We start from the raw sequence: 27,997 nt of genomic DNA, 5'->3' as shown, positions 1-27,997 counted from the left end.
TGGCTTATCACTTGAAACATGTAAGTCGCAACTTTAGTCCATTTTCTTTAATGTTTGCCTATAGATAAATGTGCGCTATTATTTGGCGCATATCCAAGTGTTTGTGTGGAGAGTGTGTTTACTGCATGACATGGAGGCGCCGGTGTGATCACTGCACTTAACTTAAAATACTCCGTCATTTTTGGTCATAGATAAGAGTAATGCAAAATGTAAAGGGTCTACTTTTATTTCTGTAAACTCACAATAACAGTAAAACGTTGTGCTTTTGTAAAACAATGAAAGCAATCAGGATGCGTTTTCTGATCTCGGTCTCGGTGAACTTGAGCTCGTAACAAGCATGAACCGAAACTCATCGTATAGGCTGCTTTCCTCATAGACACAAAAAATATATCTATAGCTTGGAATGTCTATTTTTAAACGAGCCAATTCAAATGGAAAATAAATATTCTCAGATTATGTAATCCATATGAAACTTGCATATAGGCGTGTCCACTATTTATTAATATAAATGCGCGATTAGTCAACTAATGGCTTAAATGAACGACTACTGGTCGACTAGAAAAATCTTTAGTCGAGGGCAGCCCTAATAATTTTTATGCACTTATCACAAACTTAAAGAACAGATATTTCAGTGTTCAATAACCTTCAAAGGGCATAATTACCAATATATATAATTGTTGTTATATAAAAAGAAATTTACAAACAATACAACAAATACTATAGAGATACAAATTAAATAAACTCGTTTTTCAGATACAGTAGATTTATTTACCATGTATACATTTATTTAACATATTTTGTTGTTTTATTAACATTAGTGACAAATATAGGCTATGGTCCCTTTAAGACCGAATCCATGGATACTGACACATATCCTGTTTTCACCCAAATGTTTACGTCCACTTAAGCCATAACTGTCTGTATTTATGTGAGATACTCCACACGATGGACATTTTGACAACTATGTGTGCATTTGACCATTCAGGCATGAGGAGAACCGATCGTGTGCTGTCTGAGAGAACTGGAAATTCCTCCTATCTCGCCTTCAATAATCGATAACGAATTGTGATTGAAAGCATGCAGCTCGCAATGTGTGTGTTGTCATTATTAATTTTTAAGTATTTCCACACCTCTGAGGCTGACATTGTTTCTGCTGCTGCCGCCAGTGTCTCTGTGCACGGAACATTCTGTCAGTTACGTCACGTGAGGTATCGGTCTTTGGTATCACGGGTATTTTTACGAGTACGAGAACATGAGCTTGGTATCGGTGCATCCTTAGCGGTTTTACACGCAAAATTTTACATAAGGCGTCAGGAGTCATAAGGATTACTATGGAAGCTTCTTTACGCCACTGAATATAATATAAAAAAGGTCAACGTTTCATCTCACAATTTCTTTTAAAATCGTGCAATTTTGACTTTTTTCTTCAGAATTGCAAGACATAAAAAGAAAAAGTTAGAATTGCGAGATATAAACTCGCAACTGCGAGAAAACGTCAGAATTGTGAGCTGACTTTTTTCCTCAGAATTGGACTTTATAACTTGAGTTTAGTATAAATTTTTACTTTCTCACAATAGCAACTTTATTTCTTAGAATTGGAAGTTTATATCTTGCAATTATAAGAAAAAAAGTCAAAAATGTGAGATTAAAAAGTCACAATTACCTTTACAATTAGAAAGTTATATGGGTTTGGGACGACATTAGGATGTATAAATAAAGACAGAATATAATACATATTATATATTTTTTGAGGTGAACTATTCCTTAAAGGGAACTTGCAAAGGTTTGGCTACTGAAATGGACAGTCCCACAGACACATAATAATGAGAGTGTCTATTTATACTATAACTCAACCTCCTGTATTTGGTTTCTCTTCTCAGTCACTAACAGTAAGAGCTGGATTTCTGAAAGACAGGAATGAGGAAAATCCGGCCTGTGAATCTATAAGAGCTGTGAAACTGAACATGGTCCGATCTCACCATGCATCTTCATTTCCATTACAAAGCATCAAAGATGAAGCTTTCAAACACAGCTGACGCCAGGCTGGGCTAATGACCATGTGGGCTACAGAGATGAATATACACCTCACGTCTCCACTGTATATTTACGAATACAAACCTCAGCAAAATTATGAATCCTACTATGGTGAGTGTTTGAGGCGGCGAGAAAGGCTACTAATTAATATTCATGAGAAAAGCCTTCGCTTTAGTATGATTCATAAATTCGCTGGCGGGTTTTGATTAAACTAGAGTCTGTAGACTGCTGAAAGAGTGAGATAAAATAGTTTATTTATTGGGAAAGACAAATGGAGACCAAAACCCTGTCAGTTAAAAAGAAACGCTACAGGAAAAATCAAACAATGTGGCATTACTTACCAGGACTTCTGATATGTTGATCTCTTTAAAACGCAGCGATCCTGATGTCTTAGATGCCGTTTACGTGTCTGTTAATAAAATACAACCGACATGTATATCTGTTGCACCGGAGGGGTTTGACCGTTTAACGTTAACAGATTGTCGTTATTTTCAACAGTCAAAACTGGACGCACGCGGTCGATGTATCTTGCGCCCCTCAGAACTGCCGAACTTGATTTGACGCGAGGCGTGGGGGTCCGTGACGTCTAAAAAGAGGCGGGGCCTCAAGAGGTAACCAGAAGTGCAGTGGCACCCACAGGTCAGCGACAAGTAGGCCTAGCTTTCTTTTTTCGTTTTATTTATTTATTATAAACTGATTTAACACTGAACTTATATATACATCAAATTAAATATTAAGTATTACAATTTTAAGTTGACAATAGCTAGTGTCAGAAATTAACCAGGCATTGGGGCAAATAAATAAATAATTTTCCATTGTCATCTGTAAAAAAAAAAAATTGATTTCAAGAGCTAAAAAAAATTTCTATTTTGAATTTAAAAGTTTTGTTATGCTCAGTCAGGAAAGCATGGAAAAGTTGAGTAAAATGAGTGGGAACACCGAGTTTAATATGGGTTTAGCGTCTTTGTAGACACAATAGTGACCTGTAGCCAGCATATATTTCCCTATTTTAATCTTTTTTAGTGTCTAGCCAATATTGAGTGTTAAATATGTATATGTATATGTATATATACACTACCAGTCAAAAGTTTGGAAACATTACTATTCTTACTGTTTTTGAACGAAGTCTCTTATGCTCATTAAGGCTGCATTTATTTCATAATAAATACAGAAAAAAAAATTATATTGTGAAATATTATTACAATTTAAAATTATGGTTTTCTATTTTAATATACTTTAAAATATAATTTATTTCTGTGATGCAAAGCTGAATTTTCAGCATCATTACTCCAGTCTTCAGTGTCACATGATCCTTCAGAAATCATTCTAATATGCTGATTTATTGTCAATGTTGGAAACTTAATATTATTTTATAACCTGTGATACTTTTTCAGGATTCTTTGATGAATAAAAAGTAAAAAAAAAAAAATCAGCATTTATTTAAAATAGAAATCTTTTGTAACAACATACACTACCGTTCAAGAGTTTGGGGTCAGTACATTTTTTTATTTTTTTATTTTTTTTTAATACTTTTATTCAGCACGGATGTGTTAAATTGATAAAAAGTGATATTAAAGATTATATTGTTAGAAAAGATTTATATTTTGAATAAATGCTGTTCTTTTTAACCTTTTATTCATCAATGAATCCTTGAATCATTTTATATTTGAATCATTTTATATTTGACAACCATTTTTGTTTAAAGGTGCCCTCGAGTGAAAAATTGAATTTATCTTGGCATAGTTAAATAACAAGAGTTCAGCACATGGAAATGACATACAGTGAGTCTTAAACACCATTGTTTCCTCCTTATTATATAAATCTCATTTGTTTAAAAGACCTCTGAAGAACAGGCGAATCTCAACATAACACCGACTGTTACGTAACAGTCGGGATCATGAATATGTACGCCCCCAATATTTGCATATGCCAGCCCATGATCGAGGCATTACACAAGGGCAGGCAGTATTAACGTCTGGATCTGTGCACAGCTGAATCATCAGACTAGGTAAGCAAGCAAGAACAATAGGGTAAAATGGCAGATGGAGCAATAATAACTGACATGATCCATGATATTTTAGTGATATTTGTAAATTGTCTTTCTAAATGTTTCGTTAGCATGTTGCTAATGTACTGTTAAATGTGGTTAAAGTTACCATCGTTTCTTACTGTATTCACGGAGAAAAGAGCCGTCGCTATTTTCATTTTTAAACACTTGCAGTCTGTATAATTCATAAACAACTTAATTCTTTATAAATCTCTTCAACAGTGTAGCATTAGCCGTTAGCCACAGAGCATAGCCTCAAACTCATTCAGAATCAAATGTAAACATCCAAATAAACACTGTACTTACGCGATTAGACATGCTGCATGGCGAACACTTTGTAAAGATCCATTTTGAGGGTTATATTAGCTGTGTAAACTTTGTTTATGCTGTTCAAGGCAAGCGCGAGCTCCGGGGGCGGGGAGCGTGAGCATTTAAAGGGGCCGCAGCATGAATCTGTGCATAGTTAATGATGCCCCAAAATAGGCAGTTAAAAAAATTCATTTTAAAAAATCTATGGGGAATTTTGAGCTGAAACTTCACAGACACATTCAGGGGACACCTTAGACTTATATTACATCTTGTAAAAAAATGTTCGATGGCACCTTTAAGTTAAATATTTATTAAAATTAACTGGTTCAAATAATGGGCAGCACACAAATTCCAGCTGGCAAATATTACACTAAAAAAGAAAGTTAAGTATTAAATCAGTGCTTTTGTAGACTGGTGTCAAACTCCTGAAGGATAAAAAAAACACAAAAGCCTGCAGAAGACGCAGGATGCACCTTAAATATTAGTCATGCTTTATATAACTCTCACTGATATTATCCTCCAGCATAAACAGTATGTAATCAGATAATCCTCACTGCCGTGGCCCTTGTTTCTGAGAAGTGTAGACAGGAGTGAGGTGTAATCCATGATCACACATATGCAGATTAAATCTATGAAGTGCTGAATAGAGCGGAAACCCTCACAGCACCTACAGTTCTGTTCTCTCTCCATCTTTCGGTCCGATCGGACTCAGACTGCCGGGCACAGATACACAATGATTAAGACAGCGTGTGCACGTGTGTGAGCGGGTTACACAACTCCTTAAGTACCTCTGAGTAACTGATGTTACCATCTTAACAATAGAGCTAATGGTCATTGCTTTACTTTGCATGGAACTTAAAAGTTACTTTTTGTCACAAATGAATCCATTGGAAATTCCTTTATAATAGTCAATAGATGCAATGCTACAATATTATTTGCATATGCATTAGTTATAATTATGCATATAAATATATATAGTTTCAGTGCATTCAGTGCACACATGTTGTGCAGGCAGCTCAGGATGAGCAAGAGGTCACAATATGCAAGGTGTGTGTTCATCGAGCTAATCAGATGGCTAAATACCAGCTTGCATATTTATATCGGATTACATACACACACATTTACAGTGTCTAAAACAGCGCAAAGGAGAGCGGTCTCATCTGGAGTGCTCAGACTGCAAACCAAAGCCTGGATTTTGATATTTTGGCTCTACTTTTATTGCACTTCGGATCCAATTCGGAGACATTTGACATTAAAACAGGAATATATTGTCTACATTTGAAAACTCACATTATCTGAAAGGTAATATCCTTTTTTCTGTAACTTGAGTGTTTTTAAATGTATATGTCAGATGCTATTTGCACCCCAGTGTAAATAAATAATATACAATTAGCATCCCATATGGATAGTATAATGTACTTCAGAGCAAATACTGTTCTGTTCTATTTGAACCACTGTGCACATGTTTGTATATTTAAAATATTAACTGGATAGTCAACTGGATAATCATCCAAATTACTGCAAAGACTATCAGGGTGCTAAAAGCTGTGCTGTGTTGGATATTTGGAGGAATTATAGAAAAGTGTACATTCAACTAAAGTCGAGTAGGACACAAAGCAATAAACATAGGGCAAAAAAGAGTTAATAGGCAAACACGTAAATTACATCAAAACTTTACTTTGCACTTAAACAGGCCATTTAAATTTGGACCTGGAAGCAAATAGTCAGATATATCTAATTCATGAAATAAATAAATAAAAACATAAAAAAACTATATGAATATATGTGTTTGTATGTATATATATATATATATATATATATATATTATTTTATTTTTTTATTTTTTTTTACTAGTGGGTGCAGGACACTATAGTTCATTTATGTTAGTGAGTAAACTGTGACATGTTATACCCAAAAATTCTTCATACAGTGGACTACCAGTAAAACTGATAAAAAAATTTGGAACCAAAAATTATTCAGACACTTTGACCTGACCATGTTTTGCTTAAGTGTTATCTGTCATAATTAAGATTAATTTTTTCTGACACAGTTTAACTCTGAGATCTTGTCATATTTTATTACCATTTTTTTAAACTATAGTGAATAAACTGAATTATTGAATGAAATGTTCAAGCTGTTTATTAAGGTGTTACAGCGAAAATTTAACAATGCAATCAATATTCACAATATTCACAATAGATGCAATAGAGTCAATAGATGCAATGCTACAATATTATTTGCATATATATATATATATATATATATATATATATATATATATATATATATATATATATATATAGTTAAGATAGATTTAGATGGTTCCACAATTGCAAAATTTACTTTGCACTTAAACAGGCCATTTAAATTTGGACCTGGAAAAACAAAAATAAATAAATAAAGGTGTTACAGCGAAGATTTTATGCAATCAATAATCCCAATAAATTAAATTTAATATATATATAATTTAATATATATATAAATTTTATTAATATATAATTAATATATATTATAATATATATAATTTAGAATGTGCATGGGACCAATTTGATAAATATTTCATAGATAGATAGATATATAAGTTCTCAACAATGTTTTAAGATGAACTACATGACTCAAACCTTTAATGGTTTTTGCTCTTACAGATGTTTCCCTGGTCAGTAGTGTTTTCTCTGGAGCCAAAGGTTCCTGGACAGCGCACTTCTGAAGAACTGGTGACCAACACTTTGATGCTGGAGCTGGGGGCCATGGTAAAACGGACCGAGCGGATCCGGCTGGAGAAGGCAGCAGAGACCCGCAGACGCCGCAACTCTTCCTCGGCAGACTACAGCTGGCTGGCCGGCCCTCAGCCTCGCGCCCCCTACGAGCTCACGCCAGGAGACGTTCTGGACCTGCAGGAGCTTTGTGCTCAGGTCCCACCTCAACAGTGTGGGCCGGTCATTGTCAGGTAGGTGCCAGACACTATTATAGTTTTTATTAATAATTTGAGTAAGTTTTTATTTTTATACTTTCCTTTTTCATTTTAATTTGAGTTAGTTTTAATCATTTTTTTAATGTAGATATTGTTGAATAAAATTTTTTTTGCCACACAAAAAGTATTCTCATCGCTTTATAATATTAAGGTTAACCCTTAAATGCATGACCGTTTCACCAATCATTCTTACATATTCGGGTCTTTATCGACCCGGATCTATATCTAACACAGAAGGTTCTCTACCTGCCTAATATAAAACTCCTCTGATATTAGAGTAACAATTACAGAAGAATAAAATAAATCATATTTTGTTACCTTTTGGAGCTTGAAAGGGTTCAGTTTGAGCAGATATTTTATGCCATCATCACTGTCCTCGTCAGAGCTCATTTCCCAGTAAATTCAGCAAATAATAGGCTAGTTTTATGTTTGAGGTCACGAATATGATCCCATTTGCGATCTCAAATGTATTCTCAAAACTATTTAATTTTCAACATCTTCAAAATCAATATTTCGATCGCTAACAGCTTCATCAGATCCATCCAGTGACAGTCACAGTCATATTTGATCACGTTCAGTACTTGCTCTGCAGTAAATCGCTGAGCCATTTCATGTTTTTCGTTTTCCGTCTGAATGAGTCGTCACTTCAGCATTGTGTATCAGACATTGCTACCTTGTGGAATAAAGGTGAATTTCACTTATTCTGTCATCTAAGATTCAATTATTGTTGTGCAGAAAAAATATACGTACACTGATACACACCTCGGGTCGTTAGCGACCCTATAAAATTTTTACAAAAAATGAATACAAAAATGGTCATTCTTTTATAATTTTATTATTTTTTTCTTGTTATATTCTTTATAGTGAATTGATTGAGGAATACCAAGAAGGTTGATGTCTAACTTTAAAAAATGGAGGAGGAGGAGGGTAGTGAATGACGTCCCGGGTCACTAAAGACCCGAGGTATGCATTTAAGGGTTAAACCACTGTAACCACTTTAGTACCTTTCTGGGCATTGAAAAAGGAAATGATCTTGCTGGCAATGCAGGCCTCACTGAGTCATCAGATTTTTTCAAAAATACCTTAATTTGTGTTCCGAAGATGAACGAAGGTCTTACTGTTGTGGAACGGCATGAGGATGAGTAATTAATGACTAAAATTTTCATTTTTGGGTGAACTAACCCTTTAAAACTGCGCATGCGTCGAACGCCTGTGTGTGTGCTTTGCAAGGCTCTGTGTTCAACTGTGCGTGTAAAAAAATGAAGTATACCCAGGGCTTTATTGTAAAGAGTCACCGTTATTTATTACATCAAGTTGAATGAAATTGAGAAATTTGTTCTTGTTAACCAGCTGAAATTAAATAAGTTTGTTTTTTATATATATTTTCTTTCAAGTAGCCTAACAAATGTTTGTATGGTTTTAGTTTTAGTTAACTATCAGGTAGGTACTGACCAATAAGATGTAGTGATAGAGGCGAGTCATGCAATACCTCTCAAATGATTTTAATATTTTGTTGCAAAGGTTCCGGAAACTAGTGTCAGAGTTTGAGCCGGAGGTGCACGAGGTCCCCAAACTGTTTCGGGGTGTCCTACAAAACTGCCTGGATGAGCTTCAGGGAGATGCAGAAGTCCAGAATCGGATGAACCGTTGGGAAAAACAGCGCAGCAAGAGCCTTTCCTTCGTCACTTTCCGATCCAAGTTCCGCACCCTCAACCGCGGCAAGGGAAGTTTCGGTGGTTCCCGCAACAACCTGCAAGAGGAAAACACATGGTCTGATGAAGAGGAGGAAGCAGCCGAACAGGTGACGACCGCCCTGCGCGCCAGGAAGGGTCGGAGTCACAGCATGCCGGAGATCACCCCTCTTGAGCAGCCGACCCATAGCTGAACAAGAGGAAGATAAGATGAACAGAAAGACAGAGGAAAGAAGGGATTGAGGTTTGAAAAGAAATGCAGCCTGCAAGCTAAGTTGGCAATAAAGGTGGAAGAAAGAGAAGGCAACAGAGAACAAGAGAAAGGAAGAGAGGAAAATCTGATTCTTGAAAGACTAAAGTTTGTAAGACAAACACTGTTAATTTGTTAACAACACCAAAGAACACATGTATAGGCATATGTAAGAAGCCTATAGCCTAGTCTCTCTTTTTTTTTTTTTTTACTTAAATATTTTTAATATTTGGATGTGAATATAATTGTGAATATTTGGCATAAATGTATATGTTTTCAGAATTTAATTTTTTTGTGAGGATGAAGTTCACAAAACCTGTCAAGAGCATGTTCAAATCATATTCTATATGAAACATTGCACATTACTATAATATTAAAGGATACCATTAACAAAAGAGCCCAAATGATTACATTTAGTTGCTATTTATTTTTAGATAACAATCAACTCTCAAATAAAAGCATGTACATTGTACAATCTAATCATTTATAAAATTGCTTTTCAATTTTTCTACTGCAATTCATTTTTGAAATATAATTTACAGTTACTGTCATAACTTATTTTCATGACAAATTTATTAAAACATATTCAATAATTAAGACATTACTAACAGGTAAATATAATGAATATATAAGCTAATATATTTAGTGAAATGCTCCCCTCTAGAGTTCATTTCTCTAGTGAACTAACATGCTGTGGACACTAAATGACTTGCCTGAGGTAAATGTAATGCTGCATGAGATATTATTCTCAAGCTGTTTTATTGATGTCTTTCCGTGGTTGAAACACTGGTTGAGAGATTGCACGTAAACATCTATGCGTAGTCTGTTCTTCTTCTTCACTTTTTTCCTGTTATATATACATTATGTAACTATACATTTTTTGAGTGTTGCACGCCCACTTCTGGAATGGTTCAAGACCGTTTTTAAAAAAAAAAAGTGCAGGAAAATGTGGAAAAAAAATCTAAATTTGATAGCATATCCATCATTATAGAGTTAATTGTACTGCATATTTAAATAAATTACTGCATTTAGTCTTTTAGTTTTAATTTCACTATAAGAAATTAAATTACGCACCAAAAAAACCTCAAAAGGTGAAATGCGCTGAATTATTAAAATAATATCAGCTTAATTTCTGGTATGCAAATTTCTTTTTTCCTTTTGATTTTGGTGTGACCCAGACAGGTTTTGTGAGACTCACTCCATAAAATCTTTACAGTCACAGCGACAAAAGCAACATTAGCCAGAATCAGCTTCTCAGATGTGTTTTAATATGTACTGTTTGCTCTTACATTACAACAGTGTTCAGTTCATACAAGAGATGCAGAACATTCAGCTAAAAAAAGCCTGGAAACAGGAGTCGTCATAAAAAGTGCTTATTAAATTATACACTGTACATCGTTCATGAGTTTGATTTGAGAGTGTGTGGCGTGTGTGGGAGAGAGAAAGTCTGTGATTTAGCAAATGAGAGAGTTTGACCTTGAAAACGCTGCTTCTAAGTGAAGACACCATCTTCTTCTCCTGTTTCATTATTCACAGCATGAAGGAGCTGATCTTCAGTTCTTTGTTCATCAGGCCAAAGTTGCTCCTCAAAAATAAAGGAAACGCACCCACCGCTCATTTATCAGAGTACCGATCGTTTCATTACCAGACGGTCAGCTCCAGAACAACCAACACATGCAACTTTCTATGCAGTGACCTGGAACAAAACGCATCCTAATGTGATGAATGAGCAGTTTATAGCTTTAGAACCATCCGGAGTCTCTTTGGGCCCTTTAAAGTATGATCTAGTAAGTCTATAGGTACTATACAAAAACGCTGGTCTTCATTTGCACCTTGTTTTTTTTCCTGCATGGAGCAAAATCATAAGACCAGGCAACCTCCTCTAACTCCTCCTCGTGTATTTGGCAGAATCAAACTCAATTTAAAAAAGAAAGAAAAAAAAAGAAACTGAACAGTCTCTAAACAGTATATCATATTACAGACCCCATATTTATAGGGCCAGCAATCAGAAGGCCTTAACACTAGAAGGGAAAATCTCATGAAAACTGTCAGGAAATGCCAGACTCATATTTCTCCACCCAAACAAGAAAATTAAGTATAGTTTTAGGACCATTAATTGTTTTTTTTTTTGCATCGTGGTACTATTTTTATGACATCCAAGCAACTAATTTCTCCAAATGTTTGAAAAAAATATATACATGATTTATAAATGTACACGTGTGTATTTGCACATTTATAAAAGTATGTTTGTAGTATATATATCATGGTAGCATTTGTTGTATTTAATTTATGCTGTAATTAATAATAAATAAATCATGCCATATACAATCATTTTAATTATACTATATTAAATATTTAATTTGGAGGGAATCTTTACTTAAATTTCATTTAAAAAGTGCCATAATAGTCCTAAAAAAGACTCACTTTCTGTATTAAAAATAAAATTATAAATAATACAATTAATTATAAATTAATTATATTATTAATTTAAAACAAAAATCCTTTCAATTTTTGGGGTAAAATAGGACCCTGATATTTCTTTGTGAGATAGACCCATAAGTGGCAAATAATTGCCTGACTTTGATATTAAAAACAGATTAATAGAGATTAACAGGGGCATTATTATTATTATTATTATGAGGAATATTTTATGAAGGGAATCAGGTCACATTTAATTTACCGTCAAAATGTTATCACTGATTACGGATAACACTGCCTGAGAAAAACAAACTAAACCAGTTTGAAGAATCAAACCACTTGGGAAAAAGCCTTCTCTTTTAATATATGATTATTAATAAGAAACGAAGGCTCAAATATTAATGCAGATGTAGATGAAGCGTAAAGAGAACAGAGTGAATCAGAACACCCTCCTCTCTGTCTAAATAAACAGTAAATCTCAGTTCCACCTTCATCAGCATCACCGTCATCATCCTCCTCCCTCTAGAGACAGTGACAGAATTTACAACTGACTCAATGAGCATCAGAACCCCCCCCAAAAAGCCCCTGCAGCCCAGTCCATTTGTGTTTGTGTTTTTGCACATTTGCCCACAAGTCCATCATCTGTTTCTCCCTTCTTCAAACCCTTTGGCTCCGTTTCCACCCCTTCTTGCACTCAAAGTTGTTCCTTCTCAGGCAAAGAAGACCACAAAGATGATGAAGAAGATGATGAGAACGAGGAATATCTTGATCATGAGCCAGCGATTGGAGGAGACGGACTGGAAGTACTTCAGTATCTCGGAGTGGGCCATTTCCACATTCAGCGTGGTGTCCTCCACATTGGCGTCAATCCTGGTGGTCAACAAGACACATGAACAGCTCATGATTTTACAGCATTTGACAACAACTATACAACTACATCACAATTAAATCAATAATCTTAAATGTCTTCATTTTTTTTACTGTATTATTTTACATTATTATTATTACAGTATATTTTTACTGTTCCATTATAGCTATTCAAGACTATAAAAATTACTCTGTTATTAGCAAAAATGGCCAAAAACAATGGTCTCATTCACTTATAATTGCGTACACTATTGGCAGTTATACACGCATTTGAACTTCTCACGAAAACCCGTGCGAACGCACATGAATTTGTTATCAACCTCGTTATAATATTGATGAATTCGGAGTATTCTAAATGAGCGACCGTGTGCCCGAGGTAAGTAATTTGCATAAAACACGCCCAAACCATGTCCATATAAGGGCATTCCGCACACCCTTTTCTTTCGTCACTCTCAGCAAACATGATGCTCTCTAAAGCATCACGCATTCTCGCCTAAGGGGAAGGTGCAGCAAGATCTGCGGAAAATGCCAAGAGTGCCATCCTTAAAACACATTCAAGCGCAATAAACACCTTTTAAACAGACATTACAGACCTCTGATTAGCCGAGCTATGATGCACCTTTACTCTTTTACTGATATTGGCCTATATATGATGAAATATAGCCAATTTATCTATATCTATGTTTAAAATTTCATCTTAACGTGTTTAAAAGTCTACCAAGAGTATGTATTTTTGCGTACGAGTGGTTTCAGTTCCTACGTTTTTGTCAAAATTTAGAATACATTCAAATTGTCCTAAAAATAAGCTTCATTTTCTTTATGCAAAATATAATTTTTGATTTATTTATTTATTTTGATTTTGGGGTGAAATGTGACTGGGACATGTTTATCATTTCTTTTTAACTAAAAAAAAAATTAATTCCACTGTAGAGACAAATTTAAATGCTACAATTCTTAATTCCTCAATGTTGATAAAAAAGAAATTTTAAATGCTAATATGCCATTTTATTGTGCAGCAAAAGATATACTTATGACAATTTTGTATTATAATTTTTTATTTATTTATTAATTTTAATTACATCAAAAATGTATTTATTTATTTATTTTGATTTTGGGATGAAATGTGACTGGGACATGTTTATAATTTTCTTAACTAATTAATATGCAATTTTATAGTTTTAATAATTTTAATATGCACATGACATGCAGGAAAAAAAAGTAAATCGTGTGCATGCTTTACTAAGTCGTTCCCTCGATTTACTAAATCACAAATCAAGAGGAACGAATTAGTATGTCGTGCACACAATTTATAAATTGAGGGAACAACTTAGTAGAGTGTGCACACGATTTAGTAAATCGAGGGAAGAAATAAGTAAATCATGTGCACGATTTATAAATCAAGGGAGCGACTTAGTAAAGCGTAGTAAAAGACTTTGTGTGTGGTTTGTACAGCATGTATCTGAAGTACTCTGTACTGTACAGCTCAGTCTGTGGTTCTGCAGTATGCAGATTCATGTGGTGTGCATGTGTGTAAATGTCTGACCTCTGAATTGTCTCCTCCTGCTCTTTGACCATGTGCGCCAGCTGCTGAAAGATGGAGCCCAACTCCACGATGGTGCTCTCGATGTTCTGCATGGTGTCCGCTCGGCTCTGGATATACGAGTCCTACACAAACACAAAGGGACATTTGATCATGAAATCAGACATTCAACATTTATCATATGTGCAAACTTTCAGCTACAAGCCTAGTCCATAATCCATTCCTAATTCCAGAGGCATTTCCTCTAAGAGACAGATACCTGTTCGTCGATGAGCTGCAGCTGAAGAGGGTTTGCTCTAGAGTCCATGTCGATGGCCACCTCTCCTCCCAAACTCCTGGACTCATCCTGCATCAGAACTGAGCTGTCTGCAAAAGGCAAAACAATAAAAACACTACTAAATACAAAAAGGCACCAAGTGTGTCTACAAAAACTAAATTTGAGGAATGGGACATGGTGAAAAATTCTGTTTTCTAAATAATACATGCAAAAAATAAATAAATAAATAAATAAAATAATATAATTATTATTTAAATATAACAATAATAGTTAAATAAAATTACTATAATATATTACAATATTATAACTTATAATAATAAAATATATTATCAGCAATGCTTTCCACACATAAACTTTACTTGGGGTATATTAACGGCCCCCCAAGTATATTTGGAGACATATTTATGCTTTTATTATTTTTATCCTCTTATACTTTTGTATCCGCCCAAGATAATGAAATCATCCGCGATCGATTAACTAGTGGAAAATCTCCCCTCGTCCTACGTGTTTCGTACCTGCTTGTTATGTGTGCATCTGAACTGTTTACTCCCGCCGACATTCCCACGTGCGCTGCAGAAAGGCGGTGGATATTTCACAAAGAGTGCTGCATGTTGCAAAGTCACAAGGCGGCGCTGTTGCGCGTTCTACAGGCTCACGCTTCAAAGTGATTCGTATGTATTTCGTATTCGTGGTGTATTTCGTATTTCGCAGTCACACACTAAGTTTTTGTTTTGTTTTTTTCTGAGCATTACTGGTATTTTGGTTACACAATAAATTGTATTAAATTTGATTTCCATTTAATTCATAGTAAATTATTGTAGTCTCCCCCACAGAAAGAAAAGACTAAGAACATTATTTGACACATATATTATTATTTACATAAATTTTAATAGTAAAATCTGTGTCCCATTCACTGAGAGAGACACTATATGACAGCAAGGAGAACATACGAAAAGGAGAACCATTTAAATGCTGTAATTTGTGCATAATTTACAATGCATAATAATGCATAATATTAGTATGTAAATAAATGTAATAGTATGCTATGTACTTAAAATTAATTTCAAAAAATAAAAATACTGTTAAAAATCACATTATTTGTTTGTCACATGTAGTAGACCATTTTTGTGCTGTGGGTTATAGAAAGATTGTTCACCCGGCTACCACCGCAAGTATATTTCAAACTTGTGGGAAGCACTGTGTGTATATGTATATATATATATATATATATATATATATATATATATATATATATATATATATATATATATAAAATTATAATAAAATATATTATCAGCAATAATACTGTTGTATTATAACCTGCACACACACACTTATATATAAATAAATATATTACAATATTATAACTTATAATAATAAAATATATTATCAGCAATAAAATGTATATATATATTAAATAATAGTAATACATAATATTATTTATAATACTATAATAATTGAAAATTATAATAAAGTTTAATAAAAATTCAGATTTTTAATACAAAATTTGTCTTTATTAGTTTAAAATGTTTGTTCATGATTGCATATGTATCATACTATCATGTGTGTTGCTTTGTATTTAGTTGTGGCTAATTTACTATGTAGAAAATATTAATATAGAATGACTAAATGTGTCCAAAAGCTTTCTACAGACCGCACCGGTAGCGAATGACTGTATCGGCACAGCCCAAGACTATTTAAACTAATATTAATTACCAATAAACTGTAATAGAATGACTCCCATGACTCATAAATTTGAACTAACTGGAATTAAAAAGTGGTGACATACTGAAGTTATTGGCGAGCAGAGGAGAGGATGAGACAGGAGCCTGGGAGAAATGCTCTCTTCTGCTTCGCTGCTGCTTCAGATTCTAAACACACAACAGGACAGACACACATCAGCTAAAAACAATGTAATATTCACGTAACAAATGGACTAAATGTGTTTTCGTTTGGAATACAACTCAATTAAACAAAAGAAAACCGAGAAGGAGCTATTTTGAAAATCAAAGGAAACAGCAAATGGTTTCACAGGACCATGATGCACTGTAAACACACTTTGTGAATTGTTCCTTTACTAAAGAGCTGATTAAATATTTAAAAGTATAAAAACTGCTTGAAATAGCATTTATGGCATTATAAAAGTGCAGCACTGGTCATAAAGCAAAGGAAAACTCACCTCTGTTCTCACTTCCAGGACTGACTTGAAATCATTTGACATTGATGCCAGCTTGGACTGCAACACAAACATTCCCAGATAAGACTGTTTACATCATATACTATATAGTGGAGGGAAAATGAAAGGTGTGGTTGGCTAGTCAAGTCATTTTACGTCAATCCAAATAAGATCATCCACCCCTACTGTCTACATCAAGGGATATGGGAGACTTCCTGGAAAGTCTCGAATATCTGCGTACTGCAGGAATATCAGATATAAGATTGTACCTGCAGAGAGACGACAATTGTGTTGGAATGTGTCTGGATGTGGCGGCCATTTTGCCCACTGCGGGATCGCACGAGGTCTTGCAGCTGTGCTATCTGCTTATTCAGACTGTTGATGTCCTGATGAGAGAGACAGACAGCATATCAGATCACTGCAGAGGTTTGCTCTTCCACAATATTGTTGCTAAAGGATTCTGGTAAACACAGATACCAACTCTCCTACAGGCAACTTCAACATCAATGTAAAGTGAAATAAGAAAGTACTGAGATACATATCAATACAATTTCATATGATGGATAGGAAGAAGTACAACACAGACGTCACTAACCTGTTTAATGATGTACGTTAGCTCCTCAATCTCCACTCCTTTATCATCGAACAAGGACTTCCTTTTGGCCACTAGGAGGAAGGGGTGAATAAAAATTCAGACTGACACTGGACCTGATGCAGTCTCTAACTGTTACAACATCAGTTTAAACCCCAGTGTAATGTAACAGTCCACAAGAAAAATTTAATTACAGACAGTAATCTTAGTCACACTGCCATTCAAAAGTTTGGGGTCAGTAAGGGGGGGTGTAATGCTATTTCATGCATTCTGACTTATTTACACTGTTAAAGAGTTGGATTCTCTTGCTAAACATGGCCAAAGTAAAAAAAAAAAAACGGGTTTGGACATATGATAGAGCAGACGTTTATAATTAAAATAACCATAGAAACCACCTTAAATTAACTATTAAAATAAGAATAAATTTGTGTCTGAAAGTTGCAATCACTTTTTTATTGGTGTTTTTCCGTGGCCCTCAGGATCGGCGCTTATGGTTTTTTTTAAACAAGGCCCAGTTCTACGCTGGATTTACAGAATGTTTGAAACTGAAAGATGGAGCGGTCACAGCAATAATGATCCCGGTCATGAGTCGGAACAGCAGGTGGAGAGTAAAACTGCATCAAATGTCTGTTTTGTTGGCAGTCGGCACTTAAGTGCATTTAATGTAAATAACACGAACGTGTTATGTACCCTTTAAAAGAAATGAATAGTTATTGAGCAAGGATGCATTAAATTAATCAAAAGTGACAAAAATCAAAAGACATTTACAATAATACAAAATATTCCTATTTCAAATAAACTCTGTTCTTTTCAACTTTCTGTTCTTCAAAGAATGTTTTGTTAAAAATATTTTTTGTTAAATATATTTAGTTAAATGTCAGTTTCAAAATAAATATGAAAGTGAAAGTGACGTGGCCAAGTATGGTGTCCCATACTCGAAATTTATGCCTCAGTTGTGGGTAATGAAAGTGGAAATGAAAGTGCATTCACTCCCCCCACCTACAATTCCTGCCGGCACTGAGATTTAAACCCGTGACCTTTGGGTTACAAGTCCAACTCTTAGGCCACAACTGCCAATATTTAGCAAAATATTCATATTTTGCAAATCAGCATATTAGAATGATTTCTGAAGGATCATGTGACACTGAAGACTGGAGCAATGATGCTGAAAATTCAGCTTTGATCACAGGAATAAATTACATTTTAAAATATTTTCACATAGAAAACAGTTCTCTTAAATTGTAATAATATTTCACAATATTACTGTTTTTACTGTATTTTTGATTAAATAAATGCAGCTTTGCGGAGCATAAAAACTTTTTTTAAATCTTACTGACACCATACTTTTGAATGGCAGTGCACTTTAAAGGTGCCGTAGAACGCGTTTTCACAAGATGTAATATAAGTCTAAGGTGTCCCCTGAATGTGTCTGTAAAGTTTCAGCTCAAAATACCCCATTTTTTTTTTTATTCATTTTTTTAACTGCCTATTTTGGGGCATCATTAAATATGCGCCAATTCAGCGCGCGGCCCCTTTAAATTCTCATGCTCCCCACCCCCGAGCTCGCGACTCTAATACATTGCATAAACAAAGTTCACACAGCTAATATAACCCTCAAAATGGATCTTTACAAAGTGTTCATCATGCAGCATGTCTAATCGCGTAAGTACAGTATTTATTTGGATGTTTACATTTTATTCTGAATGAGTTTGAGGCTGTGCTCCGTGGCTAAAGCTAACATTACACACTGTTGGAGAGATTTATAAAGAATGAAGTTGTTTATGAATTATACAGATTGCAAGTGTTTAAAAAATGAAAATAACGACAGTCTTGTCTCCGTGAATACAGTAATAAACGATGGTAACTTTAACCACATTTAACAGTACATTATCAACATGCTAACGAAACATTTAGAAAGACAATTTACAAATATCACTAAAAATATCATGTTATCATGGATCATGTCAGTTGTTATTGCTCCATCTGCCATTTATCGCTATTGTTCTTGCTTGTTTACCTAGTCTGATGATTCATCTGTGCACAGATCCAGACGTTAATACTGGCTGCCCTTGTCTAATGCCTTGAACATGAGCTGGCATATGCAAATATTGGGGGTGTACATATTAATGATCCCGACTGTTACGTAACAGTCAGTGTTATGTTGAGATTCGCCTGTTCTTCGGAGGTCTTTTAAACAAATGAGATTTACATAAGGAGGAGGAAACAATGGAGTTTGAGACTCACTGTATGTCATTTCCACGTACTGAACTCTTGTTATTCAACTAAGCCGAGGTAAATTCAATTTTCAATTCTACGGCACCTTTAACGATCGTAGCCAAGTCAGTCACATTATACCAGGGAACTAAACTAGGTAAATGCCAAATAACCATGGACAAGCATCAGAACTATTAAAATACACATTCTTCCACCACCAACAAGAGTCTAATAAGAAAAGAAAATAAGAGCAGTCTTAATCTATTTAGTGTTACTGACATGTTACTTACAAATTGTAAGCTTTTCAAGCTTGGCAAATGTGTTGCTCAAGTCTTTCCCAATTCTCCTGTTACAGAGAAACAAAACAAGATTTCAGGGGGGAAAAGATTCGAGGAAACAGGACATGGCACAGTTGCTCTGAAGCGAAAACACACTGGACAAAGATCAAAGAGAAACATGGATCTGAGCTCTTACTTGGCCATGAGAGTGAAGTCACTGCGCTGTTTAAGGGCATTAATAGCAGGTTTAGTGTGAGTCCCATTCTGAAACAACAGAACAAGAAATCTTAGTTCATGTGAAAACATTAATAACATATCAAGTAGGAAATTAAAGGATTCGTTCACTTTGAAAAGAAAATGACCCCAAGCTTTACTCACCCTCAAGCCATCCTAGGTGTATATGACTTTCTTCTTTCAGATTAACACAATCTGAGAAATATTAATAAATATCCTGACACATCCAAGCTTTATAATGGTAGTGAAGGATCAACAAGTATGAGCTGAAGAAAGTGCTTCCATCCACATCCATCCATTATAAACATATTCCACACGGCTCCAGGGGTTAATAAAGGCCTTCTGAAGCAAAGTGATTTTTTTTATTTTTTTTATTTTTACATAAATGCATTGCTTTGCTTCAGAAGGCCTTTATTAACCCCCCACAGCTGTGTGGACTAACTTTATGATGGATGGATGCAATTTCTTCAGCTCATACTCGTTGATCCTCGCTCACTGCCATTATAAAGCTCGGATGCGTCAGGATATTTATTAATATTTCTCTGATTGTGTTTATCAGAAAGAATAAATTAATATACACCCAGGATTGCTTGAGGGTGAGTAAAGCTTGGGGTCATTTTCATTTAAAAGTGAACTAAAATCCTTACATTTTTACCAATAACATAAAGTGTGATATGATTTAAAGTAATAGCCAAACAATGACAATTTTTTACTTCCATGAAGCACAAAAGGAGGTCTTAGGCAGAAAGTCCAAGCTTCTGTTTCCAATTCAAGAAAAGTGGATGGTGATTTATATTGCTTTTATATAGCTTGCATAGTGCCTTTTTAAAGCTTAGCAGCTTAAATCACCATTTACTTTTGTGCCTGGTTTCAAAGACAAGGCTTAAGCCAAGCTTAGACTAAAATGCATGATCGAGCCGTCTTTACTGAAAGCAACTTGCTATGACAAAAATGTCAGTGCCATTGTTTGTCTCAAGTTGCACACCAACATGTTTTCATGTTTATACGTCAGATTTATAAAAGATATTTAAATGTCCTAATTAATATAAGGCCTACTCCTGGTTTAATCTAACCCTGTGAGTCTGTGAATCCAGGCCTTGATGTATGGAAAAGAGCAGCTAACATTCTGCCAAACATTTCTGTTTCAGAATGAAAAGGGTCAGTAAATGATGACAGAATGTTTTTTTATCCCTTTAAAATTTAAGATGATCTGTAACAGGTTGCACATGGTTTTAAAAATCAGTGGAAATCACATTACATAGTCCATTCAATATCCACACTGTAGCTGTAGTTGATATGGTCATACCTGTAACTGTCTCCCCTGCAGTGACTTACAAGCCGACTGGAACTCAAGTGTGCGATCCCGACACGTCATGATAATGCTGCAGAAGCTTTTCCCCTCAACGATATCAGGATGTATGTGTGACAGTGATCTAAAGTGATCCGGCTGCTCTGAAACTCTCCACTGGAGTCTTTATGGGGCCAAAGCAAACACTTCAGACTTCAGATGTTACTAAGAGCTTGGCAGAGTTGACTGTTCTTCAGCGACTCCGCACATCATCTGAGGATCACAGAATGATTCCATCAATCACCTGAACTTTGGTTTTTGATGCAGTGAAGAGACTAAACAGTGTTCTACAAAGTATTTGAACACTTCAATAATATCGCGTATGATAACAACAATTTAAACCAAATGGCTACAAAATAATGCACAAGCTTTTCAGAGAACTAATTTCACTTTTTTTTTTACCAATGACTTTTTTTTTTTAACCACTTGGTGTTAAGTTGATTTTTAATGGATGAAGTCAGTTCCCCTGCACTTTGATATGTTGTCAAACATGATGAATCCATGGAATAAATCATTTTGAGCTGAATATGATAAAAAGAACGTTAAAAACGGAAGTTAAAAGGACTTCTCTTAAACCTGTGAGAATGTAAAAATATTACCAAGCCAAAAGGCACAAAGAAATAACACTGGCTAAGGGTACTTTTGAAGCAAGAATTGTGATCCTATCCTTTCACTTTCAAAACACCTTTTTGTTTTTGTATCAGAGGGGAATTTACATTTACTTGATTGTGAATAACATATCCAAACAAAATATATTATTACATAATAACAAAAACAGCAATAAGATTTACAAGTGTTACAAGCAAATGCCATTCTCTAGGCATGTATTGCCTTCACATTGTTACTGAGAACCCAGTTAAATGAAGTATACGTTAACGTTACCTGTCACTCCGACATCCATATATACTTGACAGATAGAAGATCTGCTAATATACTGATCCCAACGCCTCAGCTGGCCCTTATTTATGATATTAATAAGGAAACCCACTCTAGATAATGTCTACAAATAACCCGCCCATCAGTCAGCTGAGCAGAGAGGTAAACTAACCTCACATGTTATCGGATTATAGGCCACCTAGAATATTCCACAGGCAGACGTGGAGTAACACAAATCAATAAAAGACAACTCATTCTCCGAGACGATCAATTTCAAACTTTTACTTACATTTAAAAAAAAAAAAACATATGTTTAAAGGTGTTTATAGGTTTGTTTATGTCTGTATAGAGACTGACACCGTATTCAGTCCAGCAGTACGCAGTTCTCTGAGCGCTAATTGACCAAAAACTCGACCATTTTTTAATTATTTTAAACCATAATATCTCCAAATGAACCTAAACAACTAGCTAACACATTCCTGATGTCGTTTATAATAGTTTACTCACGGTTATTGTGCCATTTCGTCGTTTTTTCCAGTATTCCCGGCTTGTCGATGTTACGAATGTCGGGGTTTCACTTCCAGTCCTGACCGCTTCCGGTGTGCGTAACGTCACTGCCACGTCCACGAACGCGCACGCTCACTGCCGCTTTCCGAAAACGTGATTTGTGACGCAAAATGACCAATTCTGTGTCATGTGCAGCAAGGTTAATAGAGTCTTGATATTTTCCTTTTTTTCTAATTTTATGTATTAAGTCATAGCAATTTTTTTTGCGTTTTACGAGGAAATTTTCACTGTATTTTTTTATTTAAAAAATAATAATTATTAAAAGAAAAATTTAATTTAAGTATATTTAAGTATATTTAGACTAATCTTTTATTTTAGTTCTAGTTCTAGTAATCTTTAGGGCTGCCAAGTTAACGCAAATGCTTTTTTCCCCGTTTCTTCTTTTTATTTTTAATTTATATTTTCTTCTTTTCGGGTTTTTTTTTTCTCATTCATACTTCTGTTTATTATTGGGTAATCTATCTTTATTACTTTAACAATTAATGCGAGCTAAAAAAATAATTTATATTTAAGATAATTTATTTGGGAGCCATGGAATTTTATTTTATTATAGTTTTGCGTTATCCAATTATTTTAATTGTTATCTTTTTTGAACCAGGTCTTTTTTGTTTTGGTTTTATTTGCAAATTATAACATGCGCGAATATTCGTGGTTTATAGACATAATGCAACTCACTACATCTTACCAGAAAATTTATTGACGGTAACATTTCAAACCACTACAACACCAGCAGATGTCGCCAAAGGCATTTAAAAATCCTCACTTGATATGCTGTCGAACCGTAAAACCATGCTGTTAATAATTTTGAGGTGAATATGATTTTAAAGATTTAAAATAGGCCTTTTTCTGCACACTGACTAAAACTGCAATAAGATATACTCTAAATATGAACATAAGCAAGCCAAATGACAATGGTTGAGGGTGATTTTGAAACAAGATTGTGATCCTTTCAAATAGCAAAACAAACATTTACAGTTGTGTTCATTGTTGGGACGCTTCATTGACATTGTTTTTTATTCTGAGCCTCTGATATTTTCTATCCCCACCCTAACCCTTACACCTATCATCATCATCACAAACCTATTTACATTTTTATTCCCACAATGAAGGCCTAGATCATTTTAGATTTTACTATCCTTATGTGAACAGTTGGTCTACTCTCCACATTATAGGAAAGATTTGACCCACAAACACATACATATTCTCTGCAATTCAACATGAAGCAGCATGTAACCTGTTTGATGTCAGCATAAGAGCTTTTTGTGCTCCTTATCTCCTTTGTGAGGATCAGCCCAACTCCCTTTGAATCCAACAAACCCTGTTACTGTTATCTCAGGATCTGCATTATTTTGAGCTTTTTGGACTGAGATCGATGACACAGCTCTTTTCAGCCCATCTGAGACAGGGTTCAATAGCATCGGTGTTTCCCAGAGGAGAAATGCTCATAAAAACATGCTAGAAAACACTTTTAATAACTTAAACATGAAGGTTTACATTTTCTCTCACATACACACACATACACTCAGACAATGTTGTCGTCTCTGCCAGATAACATCACAACACACACATATTCATGTTGTCCAGATAGCATCCAGACCTGCTAGAACACAGCTGCTTCAACAAAGAGACGCAAGGAAAACATGACTGATGTTTTATCATTAGTGCCACTTTGGGCAGAAACACACACACACACACACACACACACGTGAGAGCAGGAAAACAACACGGGACTGTGTGTTTTTAGCTGGAAATGAAAAAAGAGGTGAGCCTGACAGAGGAAGTGGGCGGCCCTGGAAAATATAATTTCTATAATGCCTATAAGAAGAGAGGGAGGAAGGGAGAGAAAGTCTGAAAGTGGCACAAAAATGTATTCCATCTTCTGGATGGATGAGTCACTCTCTGTTTCTCCCTCTCCAGATTTTCGTAATCTTGCAGGCGGCTGCTAAATTTAGTCCTGGCTCTGAGCCCTGACAGACAGGTAGGCCAGCATCAGCCTCAAAATGAGTCTTCACACACACACACACACACACACACACACACACACACACACACACACACACACACACACACACACACACACACACACACACACACACACACACACACACACATTTTTGTGAATTGTGGGGACATTCCATAGGTGTAATTGTTTTTATACTGTACAAACCATATTTTCTATCCCCCTACACTACTCCTACCCCTAAACCTACCATCACAGGAAACTGTGCACATTTTTACTTTCTCACAAAAACTCATTCTGTATGATTTATAAGCCTTTTGAAAAGTGGGGACATGGGGTAATGTCCTCATAAGTCACCCTCTCCTTGTAATACCTATGTCATTATACACATTTGTGTCCTGATATGTCGCAAAAACGCGCACGCACATGCATGCACATGCATGCATGCACAAACACACACACACACACACACACACACACACACACACACACACACACACACACACACACACACACACACACACACACACAGGGCCATGGCCATCATTTCAGGAGAGGAGGGCTTAGAAATCAAATACACTGCTGAACAATAACCACTAATTTGTATTCTATAATATTTTCCTATACTTTCCTTATGACAGTTTAATTGGTTTATGTACTACAAACACTTGTGCATTGTCATCATGGGTTTTATACAACGTAAAAATGATCACAGGCAGAAAATACAGGCTATTATATACTGTAATAAAGACTATGTCAATTAGCACTGCATTATTAATTTACTTTTACTATTATTACATTATTAATTTACAAAAAAAAAAAAAAAACTGAGATGGCTTGAAAAGCACACATAAACCATATTCTGGATGCCTTTGCCCATATAAGGGATTTCCTTGAACATCATAAGTGTAATGACTTCTATGAGTCTCACTTGTGGACTTTCTGCGCGAGGGCGCCCTCTGGCTTCCCGTATGATAAAAAAGACTTTACATGAGAGTATTTAGCACTCCATAATGTTCACATCGCATCGTTTTGGATAAGAATAAAAAGCAAAGTCCCTTTCAAGGAAAGTCTGTTTACTTGGCGACCATATTTCAGGCATCCAAGACCAAGTCCTATCTATTTGAAAGGGAGAATCCTGAAATTTTAAAAACTGCTAGGGGAACTCAAGTAAATAACCTATTTCAAATCAGTAACAAAATCTGACATGAATTGTCCCATAAATGTTGTTTGTTATGCTCATATAGTGTTAAAAAGCTTATTTTTCAAGCAAGACGAGCCAATGCGCATGTGCAGTCCTATTAGTGAGGCTTCTAACGGCAGCTGCAGTGACACAATGACGGTGTGCAGTGACACGATTGGCTCTTTTACTTAGAAGGTGGAGTGTATTCCGCCATATTGCGCGTTGCAGTTTCTCTAACAGGAGTGAACCGTCTTTCTTTGATGAAACATCAGGTCAGGCATAGACTATTGTGTCTCTTTGACACACACACACACACACTTGAAAACAGACAAGCATCCATACACACAGACTGCTGCAGTCACATACACACTGCATCAAGTACAGTCATCAAATATGCTGTGAAATATTTATATGAGAACTTGGTACTCCAGCGACTCGCCGCAGGTGATGCGCTGGAGAGGATGTTCTATTTTGATAATGTCACAGAAATCAGATGTCTGGCTCTTTATTAATGCAAAATCCCATATGAGAGTGTGATGAGGGGACCAGAGAGTGAATAAAAGCACCACTGCCTCTCAGCATGATAAAATCTGACCTTTACAAAACTGTCAGCAAGCACAGGCCAATAAAAACCTTTGTTTCAATCTACTTCTTTTTTTTGTTTAGTTTTAGTACAAGTAATTCACTAAAAGAGTCTCATGAAAACTGTCCAGATCCAGATCTCTCTCGCTGTCTTTTATAATTTATATTTTGAAAAAAGAAAGAAAATAAACTGAAATAAAATGCAAAGAAATTGTATTAATAATTATGTCACATATAATATGTAATCATATTAATATAAAAAATAATAAAGATAAATATTCATAAATCAAATATTAATAAATCATTTTTTTTTTTTTACATGAAAAATATTATTTATTATTTCAATTTTTTTTAATTTTTTTTTTATTCCAGATAATATCTCACTCCAAAATTAAAAGACTATATGCAAAAAATAGAAAATAAAGCTTATTTCAGGATTTGGTCAATTCTTATACAATTTAAAGAAATTTTAATAATTATAATATTTGCAATGTAATCATCATTATCATCATAATGATAATAAAGTATATTAGAACAATATTTACAGAAATGGTCATAGAAATATATCATTTTACTTTATTTTATTCTGGTTGAATATGAGCCAGACATTTCTGTGCGATCAGAACTGATTCCCTGGTATTGCTGCAGTTTTTTTAGCAGCATGTCTCACTGTATCACTCCTGTTAAAACCTAGAACACAAAGACAGAATAAAACAAGGATTTGGATCAGTGAATCAGCAAACAGGAGATATTAGGTAAGGTTTATGGTAGGTCTGTGCTGTTCCACAGGAGCTGAGCAGGTGGCATTATTAGCTCCTTGTGTGTGTGTGTGTGTGTGTGTGTGTGTGTGTGTGTGCGTGAGTCTGACTCAGCAGCAGTCAAGCGAAAGGAGGGAGATAGATAATATTATTTCTCACATCATTGCGGTGCTGGCGGCCGTCTGCCTAAGACTCCCAGACCCAGGTGATAATTATCACAATGTTTGTCTTTCATTAGCGTTAAATGGCAGGAAAAGAGAGGGAGGGGTGGACGATGCAAAACAGGGAGGGTGAATTGAGAATAAAACAAAGACTAAAGCAAATTTGTGCATTCCCTACAGAAAACTTCTGCTGCATCCTCATGCAGTGATATTATCAGAGGATATGTATATACCATGGCTCTGAAAGATTAATATATAGCATTATATTAACATGATACTCCAAGGTCAAAGTCTTCATAAAATCATGTTACATGTCAAGCTACAGACCATATTACCACAAAATATTACCTCTCACGATGTTCAGGTCACATATTTATAAGACCATTAAGATTTTTTTTTTTTTTTTTTTTGCATTATAAAAATACTTTTTCTTCATGACAATTTCCATATTTTTTAACCAGATTCTCACGTCCATGATGCACCAGATGTTTAATGTTTAAGTTTCACCTCTGTAATGCAAAGATTTTCTATGCATAGACAAAATACATACAAAATGTGACCCCCTCTACATATATAAAAAATTATATATATATAAAATATATATAAAGCACTCTGAAATTACCTTTATGCGCCTAAATATAAATTTAATTTATGCATTTTGTAT

At 35.0% G+C, this 27,997-nt stretch overlaps 3 protein-coding genes across 8 annotated transcripts in view; 1 reads left to right on the top strand and 2 right to left on the bottom strand.

The window, feature by feature from the left end:
- Positions 1 to 2,569, bottom strand: part of si:dkeyp-115e12.6 (centromere protein F) — a 31,769-nt gene extending 29,200 nt beyond the window's left edge. For all 3 annotated transcript variants that reach the window (XM_048202795.1, XM_048202793.1, XM_048202797.1), the window contains exon 1: positions 2,376 to 2,569. The gene's annotated coding sequence lies outside the window, so the exon portion shown is untranslated. The remainder of the gene's footprint in view (positions 1 to 2,375) is intronic.
- Positions 1,969 to 9,940, top strand: zgc:162144 (RD3 domain-containing protein). Of its 4 annotated transcripts, none has more exons than XM_048202798.1 (3): positions 1,969 to 2,145; positions 7,036 to 7,337; positions 8,883 to 9,940. In XM_048202798.1, exons 1-3 carry the CDS (start codon positions 2,131 to 2,133, stop codon positions 9,244 to 9,246), a joined length of 681 nt encoding a protein of 226 aa, XP_048058755.1. In that variant the 5' UTR covers positions 1,969 to 2,130; the 3' UTR covers positions 9,247 to 9,940. The 4 variants fall into 4 exon arrangements, with proteins under 4 accessions (XP_048058755.1, XP_048058756.1, XP_048058757.1 ...); XM_048202799.1 differs by lacking the exon at positions 1,969 to 2,145 and adding an exon at positions 2,550 to 2,673; XM_048202800.1 differs by lacking the exon at positions 1,969 to 2,145 and adding an exon at positions 2,594 to 2,684.
- Positions 9,941 to 10,548: 608 nt separating this feature from the next.
- Positions 10,549 to 22,783, bottom strand: stx5a (syntaxin 5A). Its single transcript, XM_048202792.1, has 11 exons — positions 22,630 to 22,783; positions 21,205 to 21,459; positions 19,861 to 19,928; positions 19,677 to 19,732; positions 17,176 to 17,246; positions 16,850 to 16,966; positions 16,584 to 16,640; positions 16,194 to 16,275; positions 14,387 to 14,493; positions 14,131 to 14,252; positions 10,549 to 12,590 (listed from the first exon to the last, which is right to left on the bottom strand). Exons 2-11 carry the CDS (start codon positions 21,271 to 21,273, stop codon positions 12,431 to 12,433), a joined length of 909 nt encoding a protein of 302 aa, XP_048058749.1. The 5' UTR covers positions 21,274 to 21,459; positions 22,630 to 22,783; the 3' UTR covers positions 10,549 to 12,430.
- Between the last annotated feature and the right edge of the window lie 5,214 nt (positions 22,784 to 27,997).

The sequence above is a fragment of the Megalobrama amblycephala genome, linkage group LG9 (genome assembly GCF_018812025.1).
Source record: "Megalobrama amblycephala isolate DHTTF-2021 linkage group LG9, ASM1881202v1, whole genome shotgun sequence".
Classification (NCBI taxonomy): Eukaryota; Metazoa; Chordata; class Actinopteri; order Cypriniformes; family Xenocyprididae; genus Megalobrama; species Megalobrama amblycephala.
This window is presented reverse-complemented; position numbering and strand designations above follow the sequence as displayed.